General features: G+C 34.9%; 2 protein-coding genes across 3 annotated transcripts in view; one reads left to right on the forward strand and one right to left on the reverse strand.

The window, feature by feature from the left end:
- LOC146136324 (putative protein phosphatase 2C T23F11.1) lies at positions 1-14,736 on the forward strand. Its single transcript, XM_083395066.1, has 6 exons — positions 1-629; positions 872-1,021; positions 2,347-2,483; positions 9,522-9,747; positions 11,638-11,783; positions 11,977-14,736. The coding sequence occupies exons 1-6, from the start codon at positions 8-10 to the stop codon at positions 12,193-12,195; spliced, it is 1,500 nt and encodes a 499-aa protein (XP_083251192.1). The 5' UTR covers positions 1-7; the 3' UTR covers positions 12,196-14,736.
- Positions 14,737-19,886: 5,150 nt separating this feature from the next.
- The window catches only part of LOC146136325 (coronin-7-like), a 60,860-nt gene continuing 53,264 nt past the window's right edge, over positions 19,887-27,482 (reverse strand). The window contains exons 14-23 of one of the 2 annotated variants that reach the window (XM_083395959.1): positions 27,193-27,385; positions 26,940-27,052; positions 26,590-26,724; positions 24,055-24,140; positions 23,382-23,523; positions 21,871-22,077; positions 21,328-21,463; positions 21,050-21,141; positions 20,813-20,896; positions 19,887-20,495 (exon numbers count right to left, since the gene is read on the reverse strand). In XM_083395959.1, coding sequence (XP_083252085.1) covers positions 20,484-20,495; positions 20,813-20,896; positions 21,050-21,141; positions 21,328-21,463; positions 21,871-22,077; positions 23,382-23,523; positions 24,055-24,140; positions 26,590-26,724; positions 26,940-27,052; positions 27,193-27,385 — 1,200 coding nt within the window. In that variant the 3' untranslated portion in view covers positions 19,887-20,483. Of the gene's footprint in view, positions 20,897-21,049; positions 21,142-21,327; positions 21,464-21,870; positions 22,078-23,381; positions 23,524-24,054; positions 24,141-26,589; positions 26,725-26,939; positions 27,053-27,192; positions 27,386-27,482 lie in introns of both variants that reach the window. The other variant, XM_083395958.1, reaches the window with a different exon arrangement.

A 27,482-nucleotide genomic window follows, 5' to 3' on the forward strand; every position in this document is an offset into this window, starting at 1 on the left:
GTGTCAAATGGTTTATTTGCAATACAGTATGCCATCAAATTTTTTTATCTCAAGATTACAGTATCCAACAGAACTTAGTAAGTCGGACACTGCTACAACTGCTGAAACTTTAAAAAAGGAGGCTGGAAATATTTTAAAGAAAAAACAAAATAATATAGAATTAAACCACTTTCTTCAACAGCAACTGTTGCATAAAGGGACAACTACTCTGATTACTCATAGTGCCGCTAAGTGGCCTGTCTGGTGCAATCATAGCGCAAATGTGAGATACATCCACAATTTCCACAACGTTTCTGGAATCACTGCTACAAAACTGGACCTTCACAAGCGCAGAACTGTAAACCGACCAGTTGCAGAGTCTGTTACTAACCCTCGATCAACCTCTGAGCATTTTCCTGTCAACAAAAACTTATCTCATCAGAAACTGAGTTTGAGTTTGCCAATTTACGGCGAAGAGGTTGTAAGCTACAGTAATTTGCCCCTTAAGGTTAAGTTTGTTTCACGCTTTGGTGCTTATGTAAAGAAAATGGGTCAAACTTTGTCAGAGCCAGTTACAAAGAAAGAAACCACAAGCGATGAAAACCACTTTTTGAAAGTAGGAGCCTCTTGTATGCAAGGATGGAGAATCAGTATCCTTTTTTATTAGTACTACCCTCAATAATGCTATATATATGTATTCAACTTTATTTAAAATAATTCGAAAAAAAAAAGTTTAATACCATTATCTGCCTCTATGCTTTTTGATGGCTTTTGTATATATGTATATATAATTTTTTTTACTTGGTTGACAATCACTGATGCAATAAAAAATATTACTGTGCCATATTATGAATTCAAGTTTTTTTCATAACCATTTTACTTCCAACAAAAGCAATGGAAGATGAACACGTCCACAAACTTTGCCTAAATGATGAGAAAGACACACATTTCTTTGCTGTGTTTGATGGACATGGCGGCCAAGCCACTGCACAGTATGCTGCTAAACATTTGGATCACTGTATTGTGAATCACACTGCTTATAGTGAGTTCTTTTAGAATTTAAATTATTCTTTTACATCAATTGTTGGTCAATTTACCGTCTGGTTTTACTTTGGACCAAGGCAATCAGATACCTTAATCTGTAAATTTGCAGATAAATGTCTATCCAGACTTGTCAAATTTCATTACCACAAAGATTCTTTGTTAAAGTTTCTTGGAAATTTTTTGTAGAGCAATACTTACCTGGTAGCTGCACTTTTTACTGGTATAACAAGATAAATTTTCCTGACTGTGTATTACATTTAGGAATGTTTTTGTTCCTAGCCATTTACTATTCCATTATAAAAACAACGCCTTTTGACATCAGCTCCATAACAACAAGCTGCAAATAGCACAAAGTTGACAAATGCTGTGTTGTCAGATTTTCATATATTTTTCTATTAATTAAGCATTTCTGACTTTCTTTTGAAAGAAACAGACTTCTGTTTCTTTTCTTTTGGAGCGATTTCTTCTCAGAAGAAATCTCTAATATGTTTTTTTAACATTTATGGGGAAACAAAATTGGTTTTGAACTTTATTTTATTTTTTGACGGACTAGAAAATCACATGGAAAGGTACACCACTATCTTAAACTTAAAATTATGGGTCCTTGTTAAATCTAATTTGGAATATTTAATTTTAGTGTTACCTTTTTCAATAATTAACTGTAATGTTAGAACATGCTTGTAACATTATAGCTGTCAGTAAAAAATAAAAGTATTTTTACCTATTAAAATTTGCGCTCTTGGTGAACAAACCGTCCAAGTTTATTAGTATTTAAGCTACTCATTAGAAAAAATATCCCTTCAAAAAAAAATTAACTTCCCTGCTGTCACATTTTTGTAATTTTTTTTTTTTTTGTTTTCTATTATCTTAATATATTACTGCAAGTACTAAATGTAGGGGTTAATTTAAGAAGATAACTAATTTTAAGTATTACACAGTTAACTTCAATTAGGATTAGAAAAACTAAAAGGCTATATTCAAAAGACTATAAGAGTGATTTAAAATGTTTTTTTTTTGTTAAAAAATATTTTACATTGCATTTTATATCTTGGGTTTGCACTTAAAATCGAAACAATAAATAGATATTTCCAAGACCCAAGATTAATATATTGTTTTGTGAAACTTTTAAACCTTATGCAAACAGGTTAACACAGTTCTGTTGTGAAAAAAATATTTTCCACTGCATGCCACAAAAATATATTTTTACTGAAACGCTTTTGTAGTTTCAAAGTTAAGTCTTGGAACTCTTGCAATGTTTTTTGCTGCATTTCTGTAGTAACTGTACAGAGTTTAGAGTAAGTAATTTATTCCCTTTGTATTTAGGGCGAGACATAGCTTTGGCTTGTAAAGGAGGATTCATGCAGGTTGATGATCAGTTGAACAAGGACTTTTATGGAAAAGAGGATTCTTCTGGATGCACTGCTGTATCAGTGTTAATCAAAGGAAGTAAAATATATTGTGTAAGTTAATAGGTTTGTCTTTTGTGAAATAGTGGTTTAAAATTAGTGAAATATATAAAAAAATTATGTTAACTAACCTGTTTCGGTTTGGGCTGTGATACTGTGATAGTTAATCTGCCAAAAAATACCATTTATATTTTCACACCGATGGCTTGGCTTTTATGCTTCCACTTATTTATTTCAGACAAATGGTTACACGACAATTTATAGATATATAATTACACAAAACGAGACTTGGTGCAGAGGGGTACTAGTGTCCTATTGACATTTTATAAAAATCTTCATTGCTTTTTTTATTCTTGGCAAATGCCATTTTTGTACTAATTGTTATATTGTTTGTTAGCGAAAATATTTACACTGTTCCTACAATTATTTCATGTATATATACAACCGTAGTCAAACTTTTTGATGACAGTGCATCATTTGAATCCACATTCTTCTCTATTGGTGGGTGTATGCTCAACCCCCAACTGATTGCCACTATGCCTTTTTGTTTGTTAGCTTGCTGTCATTGTGACCTATACACAGTGTATTGACTCTTGGCAATTGTGTCACATAGGATTGGCTGTTGGCTAATAGACATTCAGTTCTTTCAGAAATGATTGAATCAATAGGATGTCCCGCGACTAAAAGTCTCATATTTCACCCGTACTTCTACTAAATTCATCTCTGGTTGTAATCTGAGTATTAGTTGGACACACGCGTGTCTGTAAACTGGGGTTATACTTATCATTTTCGGGCATAATTACTAAACAATATAAGAGATTGCAATTTTGATTTCCATGGCCTTGAATATTTGTTATTTATATGAATAATAAACAAAAAAACTCTTCCATTATTTAGTATAACTTAATTTTTGTGCTAGGAAAATCATGGCAAAACATGTTTTCAGAGGTCTATGTGTGGTCATTTGTGTTGAAAAGGGTTAATTGCAAGTACGTACACCACAAAGGCCTTGGATTGGTATGGCATTAATTAAGGTCAACATATCAACTTTAGGCTTGTTGGCATTACTGTACGGTGATACTAACACAGTAACACGGTGCTTCAAAAACAAGGTAGTTTTTTTTGTGGTGATTTATTTAACTTCGTAAAACGATATGTTTGTAACCCAGTACATGTTTGACATAACAATGTTCTATGTACCATTTTTGGTCAACACCCTGTTATTATATGTTAGCTAATATATTTTGAAATTACATGCTATTTTGCCATCACACTTTATTTTATATTTCTGTCACACCCATTTAAAGAGTAATTAAGTATATTAAAGAACATATTGTCTCGAATTTTAAGGTCTGTGTTCATTATTCTTCTCCGAACCTACTATTCTAGATTATTTAGTACAGACGTAGGCAGAATACGGCCAGTCTGCCAAGCAACTGAATCCTACCCGCAGCCTATTTTTTTCTAAACTGCTTTTTGGTATTTTTCAGGGATAAAGCCGATATCAATTTTACGAACCCAATACGATTCCCGATATGTTGTATTTTTGCCTACTGATACTCGATACCGATAACCGATTTTTTACAAACCTATTTGTATGAGTTTTAAGTATTTTATTACACTGCAACATGCCTTGTAACTTCCTATTGAAGTAAAAACTTATACATTGCATTTTTAACCATGATACTAAACACAACAAGACTTTATATCATTGTAAACCAATCAGGGTTTAAGTGGGTGTGTGATTATTTTTTATTCAATAAGTGTAGATTAAAGGCAAATTGTAATAAAGGCAACACAACTTTTAATATCGCTAAATATATTGGATGAAATTTACTTATACCGATTTATCAGTAGAAGTGAAATATGGGCCAATATTATAGGTGAACCGTTACGTTTGACCTCTAGTATTTTCTGTCCTAATTTTGACAACAAATCACAAACTCTATCCTAAGCTGTTTCAAACTAATCGTTGCCTGTTTTCAAAAATGCAACACTTTTGCCCAGGGATGAATCTAATCATGATCCAACCAAACTCAATGTTTTTTTAAGTTCAAACTGCTAATATGGAAATTGTTTTTACCTTGAAGCTGCCAACAGCCCTCAAAACTTAATAAATGCCATATATTGAGCAATATGCTTAGGTTTTGCTGTGCCCAATATGTTTCCCCCTTTAAATCCCAATTAAGTTTGCATTTTAAACCTAATAGCCACAAACTCACTTGATGTGACCTCTGTCGCTTTTTTAATTTTGACTTCAGCTGCAAATTTGCACACTTATAGTGTCACAGTATGATGTTATGTTGTGTGTATTTCAGTTCCTAGTTTTGACCCGACCTGCAACAATGTTTTGTTTCTTGCCTGCTGTAAAAAACACCCCTGCCTAACCTTACACTTTCATAGAATGAACTTTACAAAGATGTAGTATCGTAGTTGGAACCTGTAAAAAACAGCGACTTGAGCAACTCCTGCTTTGCGACCTCAAAATTTTACATAAAAGCAACAAAGTTGACTTCACTAAACATCCTTAGTAAACAATATGAACATAAGTCACAGAAAACTGAGTAGAACGCCATATCTGATCTAAGGAGTTGAAACCTGGGTATTAAGTTATACAAATGCCAACCTTTTGTTTATATCGGGTTTTTCAAATAGATAAACTTAATCCTTTCATGGATGGTGACCCCCTTTTATAGTCTTTTTACTTAGGTCCCTACCAATAAAAATGGCACTATTTGTTTCTAACTATAAAAAAGTCAGGAATATTTTGTAATAACATCCATTGAATTGAACTATTCAGAGTCATTATACCATAGAATACTAATTACATAGAAGGCTCACCGGGTCTTGTCACGCATGAGTAACACTGACACGATTTGTTAAAAACACTGGTTTGCTTAACGTTCCCCAACAAGTGGAATTACAACCACTAATCAAGCCAACACCAGAAGCAACCATCAGTTTAGTGTCCCTACCGGGAGAGATTCAGCTTCCCTTCTAGCCCATGAAGTAATTACGGATTGGTTGCAGTTATTTTTAAGAAAAAAACGAAATTTTGCTGTAATGCTGATAAGTTATTTTAAATTTGCCATAATTGGAAGCTGCAAAGCAACTTTTACATTTACTCAATGACATTGTCAAAAACAAAGAGGGAGATACAATTTACAATCCTATTTTATAAATAAAGCTGAAAGTGAAATGTTAGTAGACGTTGCTGGATACCGTACTGTATACACAAGTTCTCCAAAGAGTACAAAGATTTGCATACAATTATTCAAGTTTTATGTGCACCTGAAAATTAAAGAACATTGGATTCAGCCTTTCTTTTCAGGTTAAAAAAAAACAATTGCCATCCAAAGATGCCTGCTGAGTGGTGCTCCTATTTTTTAATTATTTTATTTTACTTTTAGCATAGAATGCAACAAAAAAACTGACAAAATTAATTTTAATGAAACCATGAGGGAAATAGCTAAATGTGATTCAGAGCGAAACGGTGACTGTTTTTTTATTGTTAAGCTGTTTACAAGAGTTTTTTTTGAAGTTTTTTGAAAATGTTTTTAAAAAGGTTGATAAGCAATCTACAGGTTTACAAGAGATATGCCAACAAAATAGGAAAGAGGCATGTAAAATAATGTAAATGAAAAAAACAATATATTTAAATCTTTGTTATAACGGTTTATTTACACATAAAGGTTGTCTCAAATTGAAGTTTAACCCCTGTAATGTATTTATTTATGACATATGCCTTGATTGTTGTTTTATCATTGATACATTATTAGCATTTGTTAATTGGCCATTAGGGATCATTATAATAGTTATATTATTTAATTTCATCCCATTAATAGCAATTCATTTCTTATTTGTTACATCAAGTCATAAAAGAACACCAATTTATTGTTCAATTTGTCATTTTTGAGGGGGGAAAGTGGATCTTCATAAAGTATTTTCCAGGCATTTTGGATCCCATGTAATGTATTACCGCCTTTGGTTTTTTATTATTTTTCTTTCTATTACATGCTGTACATCATCTGACACCTGGTGAATATCCGGATTTCTTGCCCGGTAGCCAAGTTGCCTCTAAATAAAACACAATTTGATATTTGCTCTGTGGTCGATATTCATTAAAGCTTGGTAATAATTCTTGTTTTCCAAAAAATACTTCAAAAAAATGTTTCCAAAAATGCTTCCAAAACATCCTAGGAAAAACTATGTAGGCACACATGATCCAGCTGTTTTAAAAGACGCTAATTAAGCAGAATAAAATTTAATATAAAAAAAAAATTTTTTATTCAGATAAGTGATGAACACTAATCGTTCCAATATGGGCTTTGCCATAAGTCTTTTGTTTTCACTTTTGTTGTGTTTTTCTATATTTTCCTTTAATTAAAAATAGCTGTAAGTGCCTGCTATAGCTTTAAGCAAATTAATATAAACAACCTTCCAAGAAGCTAGTTCTTGAATAAAAACATTTTCTAACCGTTCCAAATTTTCATCTCCCCCATATTTTATTGGACACTTCACTCCACAATTTACAATATCAAACCATCTGTAAATATTATTACATATAAAAAGTTGTATATTAAATTTTGTTTAAAAATTATAGTTATATATATGTATATTTAATTTCTTTTTAAATTATAGCAAAATCAAAATTATAACTCCCCTCATAATTTTAAAACTAACCCATTTTGTAACCCCACCCATTACCTACCAATAACCCCAAAGAGGACCAAAAATCGGAGCCAAAACACCCGCGGCCTGACGTGCCGGTCACACTAGGTCGTCCAAACGAAGTCATCAAAACGGCTGATGGCCCCCGATCCTCCCTTACCCTCTACCCACAGGTTCGGACGTTTATTTGTCCTTATTTCGATGAATTTAGGCCCTATTCCGACGAATTTGGCCTTATTCCGGTGAATTTAGGACTTATTCCGATGAATTTAGGCCTTGTTCCGATGAATTTAGGCCTAATTCCGACAAATGTAGGTCTTATTCAGACGATTTTGATCTTATGCTGTACTGGATTACTGCGTATTTGGCTGTATTATGTCGTTGGTCTTAATACTATAGTTTTATAGATTTTTCTGCTTCAGGTATTGTTGCTTTTTAGGTCTTATTGTTTGTTCCCAGATTTGTTACCGCACAGGTGTAGGTGACCGCGACGATATGTATGCATTTTATACAATCGTTAATTGTATGGAGAGGCCTTTACGATGGTAAAAGCCTAACTTGATCTTAATTAGTGGATAAAATTAGTTTTGAACGTCAGTGATGAAAACCCAATACACAATACAACAAATTTTGATGCGAAATATTTTTTACCTTCACGACCGAAGTAAGTTTCATTCATGCGGAATTTAGTCAACATTAGTGGTGCGGGACCGATGAGACAATAGAAACAGGTACCTTTGAGCCACTGGTTTCTCGGTAACTACGGCCAATGTTACACATATTATTAATATTTTCAGTTGAAATAACATAATACAAGATGTCTGGTAAAAAAATTTTGCAAAAATCCTATGTGGCACCTTTGTAGCTCAGGTTTTATGAAGCTTGCTGTCAAAGATGCTAATGATAAATTTTAATCAATAAGATTGTAAGCAGAAGCTCACTCGTTGACCAAAGAACCCTGTCAATATATGTTAAAGACACCGCTAGTAAGTGTCATTATGCGGAACAGTATGCAAATGAGGCAATGAGCCTTCTATGTAATTAGTATTCTATGATTATACTATAAATGAACAAAGCTATTATATAATGTTTTACATAGTGTATGACTTAATTTACAGGGTTATTCAAAGACACTGTTACACCTCTATTCAGAATGGGAGCACACAGTGTAACTGACTAACTACCAATGTAAAACATGAACGAATTATGGATTTTTTTTAAACTTCTTTGAGCTACTAAATAGGCATTGTTTATTTTTAACCATTCATAGTTTTATTTTTGTTATAATATACATATCTAGGCAAATTCATTTTGTTTAATCTATTAATTGCTGAATCTCTTATTTTTTCGAAATTTATTTCACAATATATGACTTTTTTAGCATGAAATGTATCCTAATCTTTATAGATAACAGCTTGCAAACAACTTTTTTGTTATGTATTTTAAACTATAACATTGTCAAACAACGTACAAAACACTTGTTTCACTTCGAAATTACAACAAATATTTAAATGTCCTGTGCATTTAACTAAACTAAAGCATCCAAGTACAATTTGTAATAATTATACATGTTTGTGTCTTAGTGTCTGCAAAGTTTCTGCTTGTATCAAGCATTGATTTCAAAAGGGAAAATAATTACTCTGTAGACAGATCTCGAAAGAGGCTGGCATTTTTTTAATTTTCACAAAAAAAAAAAATCTAATAATCTGGGAGCTATTTTTTTTACTGGCCCTAGTAATTATTTAGGATTATTTTGACTTATTTTAGAATAGATCATAGATCACTGCTCTGCAACCTCTTCTCACATTTTGCCACACCAAGATTAAAATTTCAGCTGCACATGTAAATATATACCTTAAGTCATGATAGACTCAAAACCCTTAAAAAAAAGTTAAATAAAAAATAATTATTCTTTGTGTTAAAAATAATTGTCCTTATGTCATATGGACAATCTTTTTGGGTATATAAAATCATTGAAAACCTTTGCTGTATAGTTAAATTGTTTCTGAATTATTTTAACATAGGTGTTCTACCTGAATTAATAAATACAGTACAGTAAACATGTCCCTTGATTTCTCTGTCTTGGATTATTCCTACAGACTTTAAGACCATACCCTGTGAAAAGCACCTCTAGTAAATTCTGGTGACAATGTGGCACTGGCATTGTACATTTTAAACCTATTTATATATAAAATATTTTGGGTAGTCTGCTTTGAACATTGCTCACTACAGGTTGGCCATCGCTAACTTTTAACCCTTTTAGTAACCAGGACTGTTTAACTGGGACCTCCATGTGAAGCAAATAACTGAGGAAACATTTTTTTTTTTTTTATTATTTGTTCTGTTTTTTTTTCTAAATTTATGTCTAATAATCGGCAATTTTATTCTTATCTGACCTTAACAAATATGTTTTGTTTCCAGGCAAATGCTGGTGATTCACGGGCAGTGGCAAGCGTTAGAGGTCATGCACAGCTTCTTTCGTTTGACCATAAACCAAACCATGAAAGGGAAATGCGAAGAATCAATGCTGCTGGTGGCTTTGTTGAGTTTAACCGCGTTAATGGCAACCTGGCCCTTTCACGAGCTCTAGGAGACTTTGTTTTTAAGCGCAATGAGCACAGGAGAATGGAAGAACAGATTGTAATTGGTAAATGTTTTGAATTATCCCTTTAACTTTTGTCTTAGATTTACTTAAAATTTTGATTTTAACGAATATGTAATTTTTAATCGCTAGTAGGATGTGTGTTTACCAATCAGCACTTGTCAGGACAAAATTGCACTCACCAAAATTTTGTCAACCAATCTGCAAATTTCCGTCTTACCAAATTGTTTTGCACATAATATTTAACATGCCTTTCTATTTCGATGCATATACATATTTATTATGGTCGGCCTTAATTGTTTATCAATGATGGACTTTAATCTTGGCATTTACCATAATTTGTCGCAAATTTAGGTTCTTGCTGGTCAGGCAAACGGTTGTTATTCTGCACTAACCATTGAGGGCAAATGGCACTTGCATTGGCTAGCAGGCAAATGCAAATTCCCAACCCTGCCATGTTCACATTGTGCAGAGATCCATGTTTTCTTATATTTGCTACTTGTTTGGGTAACAAATGTGCTTACAAGTCCTCCAAAATTTTGGGGACCTTTATTAGGACAACATGTCCACAATAATGACAGTTAGTTAGCTTGTGTATTTTGTGTTTTCGTTCTAAACTATAATGTATTCCACCTTGATAATCCCTAGTCTGCCCAAAAATGAACTATTATTGTGGCATTTTAAAATGTTACCTGAAAGTGATGACACCACCTTTGCATGCAAAAAATTGACCAAGGTGAAAATACTTGAGCGCAATTTAGCTAAATAAATGTTGTGGGCTTTTTGCCAATAGTCTAATATTAGATACGGCGGATTAGATCAGTGCCCCGCAACCGGTGTGCCGTGAAACCATGCCAGTTGGGCCCCGACGTCCCCTGAGGTGTTTACTTGCGTTTTTAAAGATACTTTAGACCTTATGCAGTATTTTAGGTGTAATTTTATGAACTTTCCTTAAAATTTAATACATATGTTGCGTTTAAACGCCGGAAGTCAAATTTCAAACAGATATTTTTAACACACTCAACATATTAAAGCCAATGGCGCAATAATATCCACGAGAGAATGAGATACAAAATCATCTAGAAATAACATACCTGTAGAACAAGTCCTAAGTTCATCGGAATAAGGCCTAAATGGCCAAAATAATGCCTGAAACTGCAGTGAGAGGGTATGGGACGATTGGGGCCATTTGTCTTGCATCTGATGTTTTGGTGTCAATGTTTCGGGGCTCTAGTTTGAACTACGGTTACAGCACCGTTGCGGCACTGCTGTTTTGGCATTGGATTGTTTGCCCCTGTTTGGGGTAAGTGGTGGTTAATTGGTGGAGTTATAAATTAAGTTGGGATGGAATTAGGATAGTTAGTGATGAAACTTAAGAGTAGATAGTGATGAATTTGGGGCGGGGTTTTTGAGGTTGAGAAAAAGCTTGTGTTATTCTAGCCATTTTAAGTTTTATTCTGACGGGCTTAGTACTTATTGCGACTATTTGCGATTCTATTAGATATTATTTTGGTGTTATTCCAAACTGTGTTTTATTTCGACGAGGATGTTATTCTAATTTTGGTCTTTTGACTGGAGTCCCTTATTGGCCATCGTAAGATATTTTAGGAAGAGCTTAAAACCGCCAAATCAAAAGATAAAAGAATGTGAAACGTCCAATTTCCCCCGCCTTCTGTGCGTTTAATCATAAATCGCTCCTTTATCTTTGGGCAGCCTAGAATATTTGCCTTTTTTGTGTATTGTCGATCTTCATATATTTCGGTTTGGCGCAAGTGTTAAAAGGTTGCTGAGCACTTAATAAGATTGTAGTGTGTTCTCAGCTCATGTGTAGAGAACATGGTAAACACCTGTCTTTTTATTTTGCTTTGTTGTTACAACTTGTGTACACCTGTAAAAAATAGTACAGTTTTAAGAAGTTTGATCTATTGTTTACAGCTGATCCTGATGTCATAATTAAGGATATGACAAAAGATCATGAGTTCATAGTTCTTGCATGTGATGGGATATGGGATGTTCTCAACAATCAAGATGTAGTCGAATTTGTAAGGGAGAAGTTGTCCCAAAAAATGGAACCAGAAATGGTGGGTAACTAATAGCAACTGTAGTTGTAAATTGAGATGTTTTAAATATATAATGTGAACAGAAATTGGTTCAACTCGACGTTAAGGTATTTCAGCTTGGCCAGCTGTAACTATTTATTACAGCATCAATTTTGTTATAAACCTGCTCTTAAATTGTCATTTTGTTTTAAACCTTTTAAACTTATGTCAACAGATATGTGAGGAACTGATGGACAAATGTCTTGCCAGTGAGTGTGCCATGGGCGGCGTTGGCTGCGACAACATGACAGTTGTTATAATTGCTCTAAAACATGACGGAACGTTCGAAGACCTCTGCAAGAAATGCGCAACTCAAAAGCGAGATCCTATTCCGCCATCGTGCCTGTTAACTTCCTACCCTGATTATGTCAGGGGTGGAATCAGCTGCCTATAAAGGGTTTATAACACAACCATGGAGGCACTTTTGTAAAATAAGGTGTTGTTAAAACTGAAATTTTGGTAACCTATTACACTTTATATCAATCGCCCTCAACGATGTTTAATGAATACGATGTATTAATATAAAATACGTTTTTTTTGCAATAGGGAAGAGTTTTTATGTTGGTTCCCGCCTTACCATCTTAACTTTTTAAATTCCGATCTTATGGCAACGCTACTCACCTTGCTAAACTTTTAGTGTCAATGAAATGTTTGGCTGTTTATTTTTCAAACGGAAAGTACTATAGCAATGCATTTTTGGAAAACCGTTCTATGTGAGATACCATCGCTTATAGTCAAACTTGTTCTCTATGAATTTGTAGTACACGTGCTAAAAATTGCGTGTCTGTCATTATGGTTCGGTGTTTTCCTGAACAAATTATATAAAACTGTGCCTGTAGTTTTTTCAAAATGTTTTTTTTTTACTCTTACACTCACATTTTGGTACGTTGTGTATAGTTCTGTTGATTATATAAATTTTAAAACAGCTATCATTTGTACTAAACCTAAATCCCACTCAAAGATGCTTAGGGAAAGTAAAAGGTCATCTTACACCCTTATATGATTTAACTCACGTAATTTCATATAATAATATTTGGGGTTTTATACCTTCAAATAAAAACCTGTAACTAATCCTATTATGCAAGTTGGCACTTATCGCTTCCCGGAATAGATTAATTTGCTTGTACTTTTCATCGAGTAGTAAGCTATTTACACATTTTAATTGCTGTGCGTAAGTAATAGGTATATCAAATCTTAGGGCTAATAATAATTCTAATTTCAATTATCATTTTACATCAGGCCAAATAATACTTTTACCTCAGGCTGAATATCTAATAATAGTCATATAATATACAACGCGTGGCACAAGTAAAAAAATTAAGACATTTTTGAAACCTTTAAACGTTAGCTATTCATGATGCATAACATACTATCCGAATCATTGTTGTTAAACTGCGGTCTACAAGCTTATGGGCGTTATAACGCAAGTTTTGCTCTCTTCCATGCCTTACTGCAGGTTTGTTTTTGTTTTAACGAATCTTGCCAAAATTTCTGATTGATACGGTTTATCCCGACCCTAGATTAGAGCTGATAACTACTGAAAATACTTTTGCCGTGTATCCTTTTTTGTCGCAGGAAAAACAAGTGAGTTGGCGATTCATTACGGTGATTTAACATTTCACACGATATTTTTATCATTTTGCCTCAGCCAAAATAAGGGGTGGGATTCTACAAGTTCCTCGATAAAGGTGTTTGTCGTTGTTTTAGTAACCACCCAAAGCCCTAGGTAATTCCCCGCAGGTGGTGCTTCAAACACTGTAAGTCGCATTATGCGCTGCTACCTTGCCTATATATATATATTTATATATGTATGTACGTGTATACCAAAAGATCAAGCACTTAGCTCTTGTGCATGTGGAGTTTTCGCATGCGCGATGTTAATTTTGTGCAGTTTGGTGTAAAAATGACTGTGAAATGTGGCGATAATTTGTCCAATATTTAGTATTGTTGCTTTACAATGTTTTCTAAGTAGGCTTTTACAGGGCATGAAATGTGATTTGTTATCCTTGGAGTCAATTTAAATAGCTTGTGCTAACTTTACCAATAGTAACAGCACTAACAGGCCTCTTGTCACAGGTGTATGGAATTTTGGATGTATATTATTATGTGCCGAGACATTAAGTTTAATTGATCCGATTGTGATAGTAAAACCTATTTTGTGCCCTGTATTGTCTAATTATTTCGCATCAAAGGTGCCTGAACCCATAATGGCCTCTAACCTTATGTCATGTGTATTTATTTTAAGTTTTAAGTTCAACCTTCTATTTAGGGCTTTAGCTGTGTTAATTTGTTCATTTATATGACAGATTAGAACTGAAATTACTTTCTGCATATATAGGAAGTTACATTACACTCGCATTTTTTGTTTGTTCTGACTGTTTGATTTCGTATTCTCAAATTAAACTTGACTTATAACACTTCTAATTGTAACACTTATTGGTTTCCTCAAACATTTTTTAGGTTGTTGTATACTTTACCAATTTTTAACCGCCTATCGTATTTATTTCAATGTAGTTTTGACAAAAAATACTACGTTAAAATAACCAAACTTCATACATCATTATAGTTCAAAGATGTGATCATTATAGTTCAAAGATCAATTTATATTTTTGTTTCAACTTTGCATGTTCTAAATTTTTTCTGAATGCCTCTTGCACACCTGCACATGTTCTTGCGAAGGGTAAGTGCATTCTAATTGTGCACAAGCTTGCGTAGCTTGTTGGTTGTTCTGTGCCTTTATATTGTGCATGTAGTTAACAAAACAGGTTTCTTTCTGTGTGTTCAATTTTGTTAAAGTTTAGCGTATTTAATTTCGTAAAACATTTTCATGGCTGATCTCTTTTGTTATTTGATTAAGCTTCATCCATGAATAAATAAATGTCGTTAAAATTGCCTTTTTTCACAAGTAATATTCGTTATGTACGCTTTGTTTCATGCAGCAGGAGAATCTGGTTATTTTATTAAATATTAACAATGTTTTGTCAAAATTTGTGCTTGTTTAGCAGACACAAACGGTTAAAATATTTACAGCAAATTCATTTTTCACCCTCACCAGTTTTAAGTAAATTAATTAGGGATGTCCGATATTTTGGATCGGAATCGAAACCCTACATGGTAGTATTTACTGGAAGGGCACGTAACACACCACGGCTTATTAGAACACAAGTAAAGAATCCGCACTACTGCGAGAGTCGCGGTTATATGCAGGCACAGGAATGCGTAATAAAGGTCGTACACAATAATCCTATACTAAACAGTTTCACATATAAATAAGTCGACAGATACTAATTTGTCGGTATGATACTAGTCTTATACTTTCGTTCCCAAACAATTGTGCTTTTCTATTTATATAGGGCCGTCGTATTCTTAAATTTATGTTGCTTTTTTAATAATACTAAAATAATAGTGCGTTGTGCTAAAAACTGGATTTTTAATATTTATAGGTCAAAATTTATCATTTTTTAGTTAAAAAAGCAATCGCCCTAATTGTTAGCAATGAACGTTGCTGAGTCATTTTTCAATTGAAAAATTCAAAGAGCGTGTACAGTCTTTTTACTTGTTGTTTTGTCTTGCATGCGAAAGTAAACTAATAGTTTGAAATTTGTAGAGGGCTCTTTCAGAAACGGACAAATAACTCATAAATAGCAATGCGTGAAAAAATGGCAAATATGAATCATGATGAGGGACCGTAAGATCTGTGCGTCAGTGGGTGTCGGTGAATTGGGAAACGGTTTCGGTGGCTTAACAACTGACAATGCTGGGGATCCGAAAGGGGTGTCGGATAGTGGTAGAGGATAAAAATTTGATGGCCGCCCTCTACGCGGAGGATGAGGCACAAGCGCTGGAAGGTAAACTTTTTAGCGCCATGCTTGCCAACCTTGTATGGACCATCGTAAGGAGGGTTAACAGGGGACGACGACAGTCTGCGAATGAAAACGTAAGAGCTGGAGGTTAACTATTTCGGAATCTTTACTCGGACAAAACCATAACGAGACATCGGTGTTGGGGCCAGTTGCCGAACCGTGGATCTAACTAATGGCAAAACTTAGGCGGGCGATGGCGTCGTGACATATAGCTTATTGTCGCTCTGGCGATAAACCCGTTATATTATTCCATTGGGTTTGAGATTACTGGAACATGTACGGCGAAGCCGGATGCCCAGTAGTTTGTTGAAAATAGTCTGCAATTCTGATGTGAACTGCGAACCTCGTTCTTTCGAGAAATCGGTGGCAACTCCGAATCGAGAAATCCATTAGAAGGCGAAAGCTCACGTGAAGATTTTTTTTACCCGTGAAGGTGGTCGCATCCGACATCGGAACGGCTTCTGGCCATCTAGTCTAACAATAGACCATCATCCATAAATCCTTGTTATCTTGTAAAGGAGGTAAAATGCCGACGCTGTCGATATTGACATGAGCAAACCAAGCTTGGTAAGGAATTCACCGGCGTGCGTCGTGTTAGTGAAATTTGCCTTTTGACACTCTACGTATTGTTTAGCGGCTAGCCCATAAACCAACTTGATGGGGCTGTGCCATCCAAACTTTAAGGCAATTAGTTTACGCGTAGCCCGAACCGAAGGATGTGACAGTCCGCAAACTATTTCGAAAACCTTTTGTTGCCACGACTTTAGTTCTATTGGGCGCAGAGATCCGGCGGCTACATCGCACAGGATGTTTGTTCCGAGCTGGTTCAGTAGGATGTTTCCCAGTTTGAGACCATAAATTGCGGTGCCGTCTGTTCAAGATTTGTACGCGCGAGTGCGGTGTAGTCCATGTCGAGTTAGTAATTCGTTCTGGTGGAACTTTGGGAAAGCGCGTTGGCGACGTGGTTTCGCTTCCATTCGATGTACCGGTACAAACTTAGAAAGCAGTTAAATCGTCAGTTGTTACTGCTGTGGGTGACTTGGACGAAGGATCATGCAATAATGTTGCACTGGCAAGGGCGCTTTGAGCTTCCGTGAAAGCCAAACATAAACGGTCTTCTAAAGCTAGCTTACTGCTTTTCACGCAAGTGCTTCGTAAATCGGCGAAATGATGCATGGGGCTTTAGAAATGACAAAAATTGATAATGCCGACAAATTCCTGATCTTCTTTGAATTATGTGGGCCACGGGAAATATTGAATTGACTCCACCTTGCTAGGGAATGGCCTTGCGAAGAACACGATTAATAAACGAAACGTGAACTAATCTACGTGCAATTATAAAAAAAAAACACTAGGACTGTGAGTGTCAGATCTAGTCGAATTATTTTTATAAATTATTTCCACTTAACAAGATTGCAACAGAACACACCCACAAGCGGTTTCACCGCTTAGATAACATGCCTTTCTAGGAATAGATATCAAATTTTTAAGCACTACCTTCGATGCACAGGTGGGCATGGCCTAGTTTAGATAACTATCAAATGAAGCTGATTGAGCTGCAGTCCAGTGCAGAGTTAAAATTAAAATTTAACGCCGAGAATGTGATACTGCGTGACTTTTATGAAAGATATCTTAATTGCAAGCAAAATCCTACCTTAATATATCATGGCTAAAATATGCCTCAATGTATGGTGAGCACTTGCAAGATGCTTTTGGCCAATTTCAATTTATCACCGGGCTTTAACAAACTTTTAAACCAAAAACAACATCGAATATCTCATTAAGTTGTGACAATATCACCACTAGTATTAACTACTTTGTTTTGTTTTTGTCCGAAGCTGGCAAAATTTAAAATATTATTAATAAAATGCATGGTACTCACACATTTAAAAAATAAAATTGTTTGGAGAAATTTGTTACTGCCTCGTTCTTTTTAAATGTAATTAGACCTTTCTTCAATTGCCAAAAACACGAGATACGTCCGCTTGATTAGTTCTTGTAACACGTGTAAAAGCTAACCGTTTTAAAATTAAAATAACAAAAGTTAAAGGCCCGCCGAAACCTTTCTGAGTTCAGTTTTGGCCCGCGACTAAATAAAGTCTGCCCACCCCTGATCTAGTCGAATTATTTTCTTATCTGAACTTAAGGATATGGCCTGACACACTTCGGTGTTACTGAGACCGAACAGAAAACGATTAGGTTAACTATATCAGACCCTTGAATTGCTCTTAAGCAGTGGTTCTCAACCTTCTATGCTTCGTGACCTCTTTTGAAATGCTCTCGGCCCTGGTGGCTCCCTGCTAATAAAAATGCCAAGCGTTGTGTTTAACGTCTTTTCGCGTGTTTTACTTCTTCACGTTAACCAAGCGATGCCACTACATTCGTTGAGATAATTTCTTGGTTTTCGTTTTATTAATTTGACAAATAAGCTGTGCATTAACTCGCTAAATATTGGCCTAAAATTGACCTTGAGTAACCCTGTAGCGACAGCGTACTTTATGCGTTTTACGATGGAATGTTTCTTTTGCAACTTAATTCCGTTTAAGGAAATTGCAAAATCGTTGCACCTGGCATAACACGTTAGTTGCTCACCCAACAGCATTTGCTGGACACTTAATGATTAGGCGAAGAGTATTGGCAAGTAATCGGCCGCAGCACCGTTTCGCTTTATCAATGTTGCCACTCGGGTACGTTCAATTAGGCGGCGTAACTTTTCGCGATAAAACGAATAAAAATGATCCAATATTCTACTTTAAACATCCCTACTGACGAGCCAAAGCAGGTGTCAAAAATGTGTTACATAACATTCCAAAAAGTTTTACTGTCATAATATAAAACACAAATTTAAGTTAACTGGCTTATTAATAAAAAACGTGACACTTTGGTTTTGCAATACCTATAGCTAGAGAGTTATGGGCCCCAAGGGCCACGGTTGAGAAGCCTTGCTCTGAAGTCTAAACATTGCCACGATGCATTAGAAATTGCACATCGAATCCTAGTCCCGGAGCACAACAAGGTGGGTACAGACCATTACATAGCCTACAGACACATATTAAACGTAAAAATACGCAACCTCAAAAAACCTCCTGTTCTCGATTGATCCCGTACAAAAATAACTGAAGTCTTAGGATAAAAACACTTTTAAAGGGAAGCGAGAAGGCATTTGCGCCAACGAACATTCCTTTATGACAGGTTTACTGAAGAGGCATTGTTAAGATTCACTTTGCTACACCCAGCGTACTTTAAAGCGCAAACCCCCTGTTATAATTGTTTTTTTGTCAGTCGCACACGTCTTTGCGAGCATGTGCCTGTGGATATGTTAGACGTCACCATTCTTATCGCCTTATTCTCGCGTTTGTCATTCTAGGGGCATTTGAATTGTTTTCATTTATACTGTGACCTGATGAAGCACGGTTTAACGAAAGCTTGTCGAGAATTCAATGCAATTTCTCTTTATACAGTGCCACCTGATTCCTCTATTTATAATTTGACAAATACAGCCACATACAAAATTAAAAAAAAAATGTCGTCTAAAAATAACTTGTGCCTATAGACGAAATCCTGTGCGAACCTGCAACTGTGTAAGTTGCAGTCTTATAGTTATACCTCGTCTTGGACTGAAATAAATCTAGATTGATGCTTCAAATTGCAGTCACGCTTGCAAACCTTGCATAGTGTAAGTTAACCCAAATCTGTGTAATATTGCGGGCAAGTTTTAGAATGCGTCACTAACAAAATTCGACCAAAAACGAAAACGCTCATTAATCTTGCAAATTGTGAAGCAAAAATAATGCACATTTAGAGAGTGTTTGCAAAGTATTATTAAAGCATTTTAGCGATTCGATAATAATCTAAACATACGAATATAGGGCCGTAGCCGAGGTCAGATATAATTCATTTTCGCACGTGGCGTTGTATAGCCGGGGCAAAGTCTAAAGCATTCAAGTAGAAGAGTACTGCGCTTATTTTGTTTAGATTGGCAACACATAGACACGAAAAAAAACGCGCACTGCTAGAAAGAAAGAATTAACTCAGATGGTATTAAGAAAACGTTTAATTTTAGGCCTTTACATCTTAAGCTATATGCATAGTCTGACAAAAACCACTTAAAACATTTGCTCCAATCTCGATAAAATAATGCTGAAATTTAACAAACCTTGAAGAAAGCGGAGATCCAGCGGTGCTATGCTTTTACCTCGCAAGAAGGTTGTATTTTTTAAGATTCTATAGGACCCTGGTAATAAGAATATCTTGGAAACGTCAATACATAAGACCGATGTAAAATAAAAACAAAACATATCAAATGTAACTAATATGTAGCGAGGTTTAATGAGATGGGTCAACTTGCTTGGCTTTACTATAATCAAAACACAAAAATAACTACGATATAAGCATTAAAAAATTTACATAGTAAACGTAGACAATTTTTTTTAGAGGACATGAGCTCTTAGGATTAAATAATGTTGTCACAATTTACAAGTTTTCTTTTAGTCAAATTGTTACACTTAAATTTCTATATTATAGTTCATAAGGGTGCAAAACGCGACGAGAAATTATAAGAAATCAACTAGTAAATTTGGCAGAAAATCATTCAATATGTAATAAAAATCCTTTGTACGTTTGTTTTTCCTAAAGATAAACATGATTGAATAAATGATTGCACCAATAATAGCAAAAAATATATTAGCTTGAATAAGTTGGCCCGGCGAACAAATCGACATCAAATCTCTTCTTTCGGAATGAAAAAGTGCAGAATTTGTAGTATAAAGGCGAGCATTTTGCTGACCAACGTAGCAGCAGAAGACATACTACGTAATGGTTAATAATCGTCCTGTAAAAGTTAAAAAGAATAAACATATATGTTAGTATCGATTATACCGACCAAGTAAATTAGTTTAGTTCCCATTTCTAAATTTGGTAAAATCATTTTTTATTTACCTAAGTAGCGAAGCTCTTATAGCCATTGCCGATTTTTTAAACTTTAATGGTATAAATTGGGCGCGAAGCTATTATTCCTTAAATGAACATATACGTTTATTGAGCAAAACTAGGCAATATTGAGTGATTTTATGTCACGTGCACGAAAGAAAATGATTGGTAAGACCAGAACCCTGTTTCTCCCATCTGACTCGAACACAAACTACTTGCCCATTCGTCATCGTCTACCCCTTCCATTGTATCCTGTTCAAGTTCTTTGTCAAGGTCCAGTTTGTTGGACATAGCAGTTACCAGCTGTGAGAATAACGCAAATCAGAAGTTAATACAATATCCAAATCGATTGCTCATTAAACCACTAAATATGTACGAAAAAACGCGGTGCTTTTCATACCAAGTCGCGTTACATTGGTTTATTCGTCGCAGATCACACTAAAAAACGCTTTTTACCTCTTCCTTTTTTTCTTCGTCAGTCTTGTAAGTTTCGGGGTTGTACGATTCATACTTTCGTTGCTTTGGAGCTTCTTTTGGTGCATCACTCACTGAAAGAGTGTGTATATTGCTTTAACAAGAATATAACTGTTTCTTACAATGAATCAATTCAATTCGGTTTTATCACTTCAGCTCCGATTTTCTCAAATGCGTTGCATCAACGATTTTACAACTAACTATTAGTTTGTTCACCGTTCTATTTTAACAATCCTAAATTGCATCTCATACACACTTACAGTTCTTCATATCCTTGGGTTTCAGGCTGAAACTCTCAGGAAGTGTATTGGAGCCATTTAACCACTCGTCGGAGGACATCGTGGCCACGTCAGTCCGCCGCGTGTTGGGAAAAAGGTCGTCCTGAAAGTATTCCATCTAAAAACAGATTTTAAACTTTATTTATGTTATTGTTAACGTTTCAAAATAATTATGATGTCGGAAAGTATTACAGCTGTAGCCATTCTTATTAAAAGAAATTCGGTGATAAAATGAATGGCAAAGCCAAAAAGGTCGAGTAGATCGATATCATCTTGATTATTAAGACGTTTAAGACGTCGATACGAGCTTGTATAATGTTCAGTTATAGTCAATAGTTAACTCGTATCGGAAGTTTCGAAAGGTCTTAATAAACAAACTGACGTCGATCTACTCGACCTTTTTGGCTTTGCAATTCATTATCAAGCTACATTACAGATCAGTGCATAGTGTACCCAAGAATTTCGTTGATAACACAATATTATCTGAGACGTAAACCAAGGAAATATTTTTTCGAGGTGACCAACCTTGACCCTTGGGACTTTGAAGGACACCGGTTCCAGTGAGGCCTTTCCCATTCGCCATGCCCGAGCAAACTCGACACTTTTGACGTCACAGACGGTTTTGCTGAGGAAGCAGAATCCCTGATAGGCCTGGTCCGAGCTAAAGGTGGCGAGGGGGGCGATGTAGGGCTCCTCCGAAAGAAGTTCGAACGATACGAGGAGGTTGTCTCCCTGTAGAAAAGGGGTTTCTTTTTTGACCGCGCCAGACTTTACACAATTTTTTTAAACTCGCGCCTTCCTCTATGAGTAATATGTTTCATAGCCGCAAAGTCATTTTGCTGTTACTTTTAATGTTAAATGATCTGCAATGTAGAGGCAGTGTTTTGAGATAAAACATAACTTTGAACATACCGTGCGAAGAGGTTCATATGGATGAAGAAAAAATAATATCTGTTTGACAAATTTTTTTGTTTTTGACAATGGGTGATCTAATGACCGTAGATTTATAACTTTTTTATAATAACTTTGTGCCACAGAATATACTAGACGAAATATCCGGTGTTGTCCAGGCGAAATAGAGTATTTATCAGCTGTCTTATTGGTAAAGATCTACTGGCATTGTACACCGATGTTAAGGAATTACTGCTGCAATAAGCGTGATAGTTTGCAAAATCAACCTGAACTTAAAAAATAAATTTTATGCATTTCGCAAAACAACAAAGACGTTGGTGAAATGGGTTAACTCAGTGGTTCTCAACCTGGGGGTCGCAAAGGGCTGTCTGGGGGGGTCGCCATGTACAATTTCATTAAGGAAATATTCATAAGAAGTAGACAATATGAACTAATAGTTTAGCACTATGGAAGAAGCAAAAACAACCGCCAGTCTAACATTTGTCTTTGTGGGTTTTTGCTGCAGTGAACCTGTCGCGTTTATGACGTCACCATTATATTTTTCAATTAATGAATTAAGCCTAGCTTCAGTCAAACGATGTCTAATAAAAATGAATGGACGCTCAAACCAGGATTGCCCGAAGGCCTAAAATTTGAACCAAAAACAATAAATTGTCCTAATTTAACTGCTGTGTCCGACGGTTTGTAAATCATTAGGACAGTAAGCTTTCTGTCCTAATTTGGCCGAATTTATTTGAAACATTGTGGGATGAAGTAAAACCACGGGCTCACGAGGCCTACAAACTTTGTTTATGAGTGACTTTTCAGGTTGGTAGAAAATGACTTTCTTTCTGTTTAAGAGTGTCGCATGTCCTCACAATTGAGATAGAGCTCTGCCGCGTAAAGTGCTCAATCTATCTCTTGCAACAAAGATTATCATATTTGAAGATTAATGCAATAACAGCGGGTGTACTACAGTTCTCCACAAAAATACAACAAAATTTAAATCAAGAACCAACGCACGCTATATATTTCAACTAATGATAATAAACACAAACCATGCTAAAAAAATTGTCGGTTTTATACGAATTTACCAAGAAACAAAGTATTTCTTAATTAGGCTATACTATAATCTGAAACAATACCTTTCCTCCTAACATGACAATGTTGTTTTCTTGATCGACGTGTGGAATAAGCGTAGAGGGTGCGCGTGCCAATTCGTGAACTACTAGGGGACCTTCTTCAAGCTTTGAAACGTCATAACAGCTTACGATCCGCGAACCTTGCCTGCAAATGGTAGTAGCAAAGCATACAATTTGTTAATCCAAAGCCTACAGCTGCCGGTTAGTGAAGTATTGTAACATTAGTGAAGTATTTGTTACATTAAAAACAAAACAAAAAAGAAGTAAAAACAAATTATAAAACATAACAATTCTGGTAACGTTACCTTATAAACCTTGAAAGTGTATTTTAGAAAATTGCATTAGCATTAAACGTATCATAAAATTGGGTGGTAATTCAAATACAACATGTAAAAATAACAAACATTTTTTTTGCGTTGAAATACACAAAACAGTGAACGAACATATACGGTGTCACCATTTTTTATCGTTTTAATCCAAACAATACATGGCAACCTCAAAAAAGAGTGCTTAGATAACGTCAGAGTCACACGGAAAGTATCTTAAACCGCCAAAACATTCTAAAAAAACGTTATAAACTTTACATATTACAAATCAATTTCCGTAAAAAGTTGTGTAGATTTTACTATGTGATAAGTACATTGCGTTACGATTGAGATGACAATAAGTTACGTACTTGGAGAAACCGGAAACGAAGAGCATCGTGTTGTTGCAAACCCATGCGATACGAGCCCCTCTGTTGCCTTCAGGACCTGGGCCGATCTGTGGCATATTTTACTGTTAAAACACCTCAAGTATCAGGTGTATTATTATTTTTGACCAATCTGATATAGATATATTAATAAAAAACAGGGAAAATAAATATTTCCTACATGTTGCACTGAATATGTGAAATGGGAAATCACCTTGACCATTGCAAGATAAATGTTGACCTTAATCAATAACAGCAGTTTCTTATACAGTGCGTTTGTTTATTTATGTATACTGACGATGCATTTGCTGGCAAATATATATATCTTTTAAGATCTTTTAATAGTGCCTGCCTGAATTGCTAGCGTTGCTAGATTATTCTGCGATTATTTCTTACATAATATATATATTCAACATAAATATATATTTCGCCGTATTAAATTAGGCATAAAACCAAATCGGTAGAAAAACTAAAATAATATAATTAAATAAAAAAACTCAAAAATCTATAAAATGTAAATATTAAATAAGGCAGGTTTATCCTCCGCTAAGACCAAAAATAAAGCACGCCGCTCTGTGATGATCAAGTAGGTTATCACTCGATATTGTTCAATACATGTTTGTAACTGATGATTGTAACAAAATTATTTGGTTTAAAGATTTTTACTGCCTCAGTTTTTATTGATCTTATAATGTTTTTTTTTTTCGCTTAGCTTAAGATAAGTAGTTGAAAGATAGTTTTAGAAATAAAAATAGGCCAAACCAAGCGCTCAACTTGAAGGAAATCACGTTTTTTTGAAACAAGGATATTAATATATTTGAAGACAATGCATTTAAGAAAAGCACAACATTACAAATAAGTACGAAATGCTAACCCTGCTTATAGGCGTAAGACAACGAGCGAGTGACAACAAGCAAAAGAAGAAAATACGGCAACGAAACAGACGCAATGTTTAACAAAAGTAATTATTTTTTAGATATAAAGTAAAGTGTTGTTGTTTCTATCAAATGTTGTGGCCCATATATATTTCTCTATATCTATTTATTTCTATAAATATAGGTAAACGTCAACGATCTCTGTAGTGCAATAAGATGTTTTCTACAATTAGGTTTTAAAGAGGTAGCGTGTAACAAACCACACAGACACGTTAATTAAAATAAATAAAACCTACAGCACAGAATCAAATATAAAATAACTTGTTTTATAGCAGTAAGTAACATATTTAAATAGTTCTAATTGCTCACAAGATTATAAAAACGTATTGTGTACTTTATTTTAGCAAGCTGACCAATTTGTTCATTACATCGTTAGATAAATAAAAATTCGCTCATATTATTGCTTAAGAGGGGTGTGCAACCTGTGGCCAGCAGAGAAAACAAAATTGTGACAGAGAAAAGCTCTTTCCGAGTAATTTACTGTAGGTCCCTCCCTTAATGAATCATGATATTCGCTCAGTAATTTGATAATATTTTTATTTGCCTAAATACCAGAAATAAAATCACGTACTTTTTATGGGTCGTCATTTACTGTAAAATTGCTACGACCATCGAGTATGAAATCCTATACTATTTGTTGTTTTTTATTGTCCACAAGTACAGTGGTTCCGGAATTTATTCAAATAAGTCCAGTTCTTAATGTGAGCTTCGTACAAATAAAGCTTAACCTCTAAAATGTTTCAAACAAGGAGTATGGAAAAATCGCGGCATAACATTCACAATTGTACCATTTAATAGCATTTTAATTCTTATTTAATTCCGATGCCCGATGTCAGGGGAAAAAATCAACTATCTGCGTCACTTTAGGCTTGTTTAAAAACAGTGAGAAATCGAAGCAGCATTGGCAACATTTCAACGCAAAAATCGTAATAATAAATTGAAATACATGAATATGTATTATTTTCTAAACTATTATGATTTACAAAATCTTCTATAGCAAAAAGTGGCCGAAGCCATTCTCAAACTTGGTCTATCGACTCTGCATAAGGGCAAGCAATGAATTTTAAGGACGCTAGTAGGTCCACCTTAATAGTGTTACATGCATAAAAATGGCATGTTTTACAAATGCAAAAGTTTAATTTAACGTAAAAAAGCATGTTCCCGAAGTGGACATTATCGGAGGAAAGCAGACAACGAAAAATATATTATTACTACTGTTAAGCGGAAAGGGCGATCAAACTTTTAATAAATTTAAAGCGGTCGAAGACTGAAAAGGTCCTATTCTAGGCAATCAGCACAGATTGTTGTTCTAAATAACTGAAAAATAGAGCTTTTAGTTAAAGTGAACCTGGATAGAGTTTATAGAAAATCAAGCAATCATATTTTATTTAAAGCGTTTTTGAAAATTGTTTGTTTATTTATGCAACAAATGGTTGATAAATATCAGTTTGATCCTGGTCTAATTCGGATTTGCTTATTAGTCCAACCGGTATATAAGGTTGCCCCCATAAAGTCTGGACATAAAGATATAGAAATGCGGTTATATGGAGATATTCTTCACAATAAAACGTATAATTTTTTGTACCTTAGTCGGCTCTGTTGAGTGACGAGGATCAAAGATTCGAATCTTACTATCCTTTGCTACCGTTGCAAGGTATTTTCCGTCAGAACTCCAGCTCATATGCATAACTTCTTCTTCGTGGCCTTTCAAAATGATTTCCTTATACAAAAAAGGTTTTAAGCTAGAAAGATAAGTTGTTTAGAAGAGTCACATAAAACATTTTTGCTATCAGTTTGGTTCTGTCCTTCATCACCAAACATTCGCATTGCCGTTTTTTCTAAAGGGTTTTCTGTATTTGAGCATTTCTCTGTATAACACCGTTTTAGAATTCAAACTTAAGAAAAACTCATTGTTTCGAGGTAAAATGTAATTACCTGGTCGCCTGTCTCGACGTTCCAGATGATAATTTTCATGTCAAATGAGGCGCTAGCAAGTAGATCTCGTGCCAGAGGATGATATTGTACGCATACCACCTTTGTGTAATGCCCTTGAACAAAACGTAGTGCATTATTGAAATCACGGAAACGTCAATAGTATTTTTGTTAGTCACCCTGGTTAGGTTTTTAGCAAACGAAAATGTAAATCTAGTATGTTATTTGCAAGTTTATGTAACACTATTTTATTCACCTATCAGTGCGTTGTCAGGTTCAGATTCGATCCCTTTAGGCCCTGACCTAGAAATGTTCCAAATTTTTACTACGCCGTCGTCAAGACCCACGGCCAGCTGGTAGGAATTAAACGGGTTCCATTTGAAGTCGGTCACAGAGCTGGTGTTTTGGATGGCTGCTGGTGTTGACGAGACTCTACCGGTCTGAGAGACCTGAAAACGAAATTATGGCGCAGTTGGAACTTAAATCTCAACAATATAAACATATATCATTAGTGACGTACAAAATTAACTACACTATCAGGTGTAC

This window comes from Ascidiella aspersa, chromosome 8 (assembly GCF_963924565.1).
Source record: "Ascidiella aspersa chromosome 8, kaAscAspe10.2, whole genome shotgun sequence".
Classification (NCBI taxonomy): Eukaryota; Metazoa; Chordata; class Ascidiacea; order Phlebobranchia; family Ascidiidae; genus Ascidiella; species Ascidiella aspersa.

Bases quoted from the DNA above. Each gene is read 5' to 3' on its own strand.
- LOC146136324 (XM_083395066.1), top strand. From the start codon at position 8: ATGGTTTATTTGCAATACAGTATGCCATCAAATTTTTTTATCTCAAGA. The intron at 630-871 runs GTATCCTTTTTT...TTCCAACAAAAG, and splicing joins TATGCAAGGATGGAGAATCA to CAATGGAAGATGAACACGTC. The intron at 9,748-11,637 runs GTAAATGTTTTG...TATTGTTTACAG, and splicing joins GGAAGAACAGATTGTAATTG to CTGATCCTGATGTCATAATT.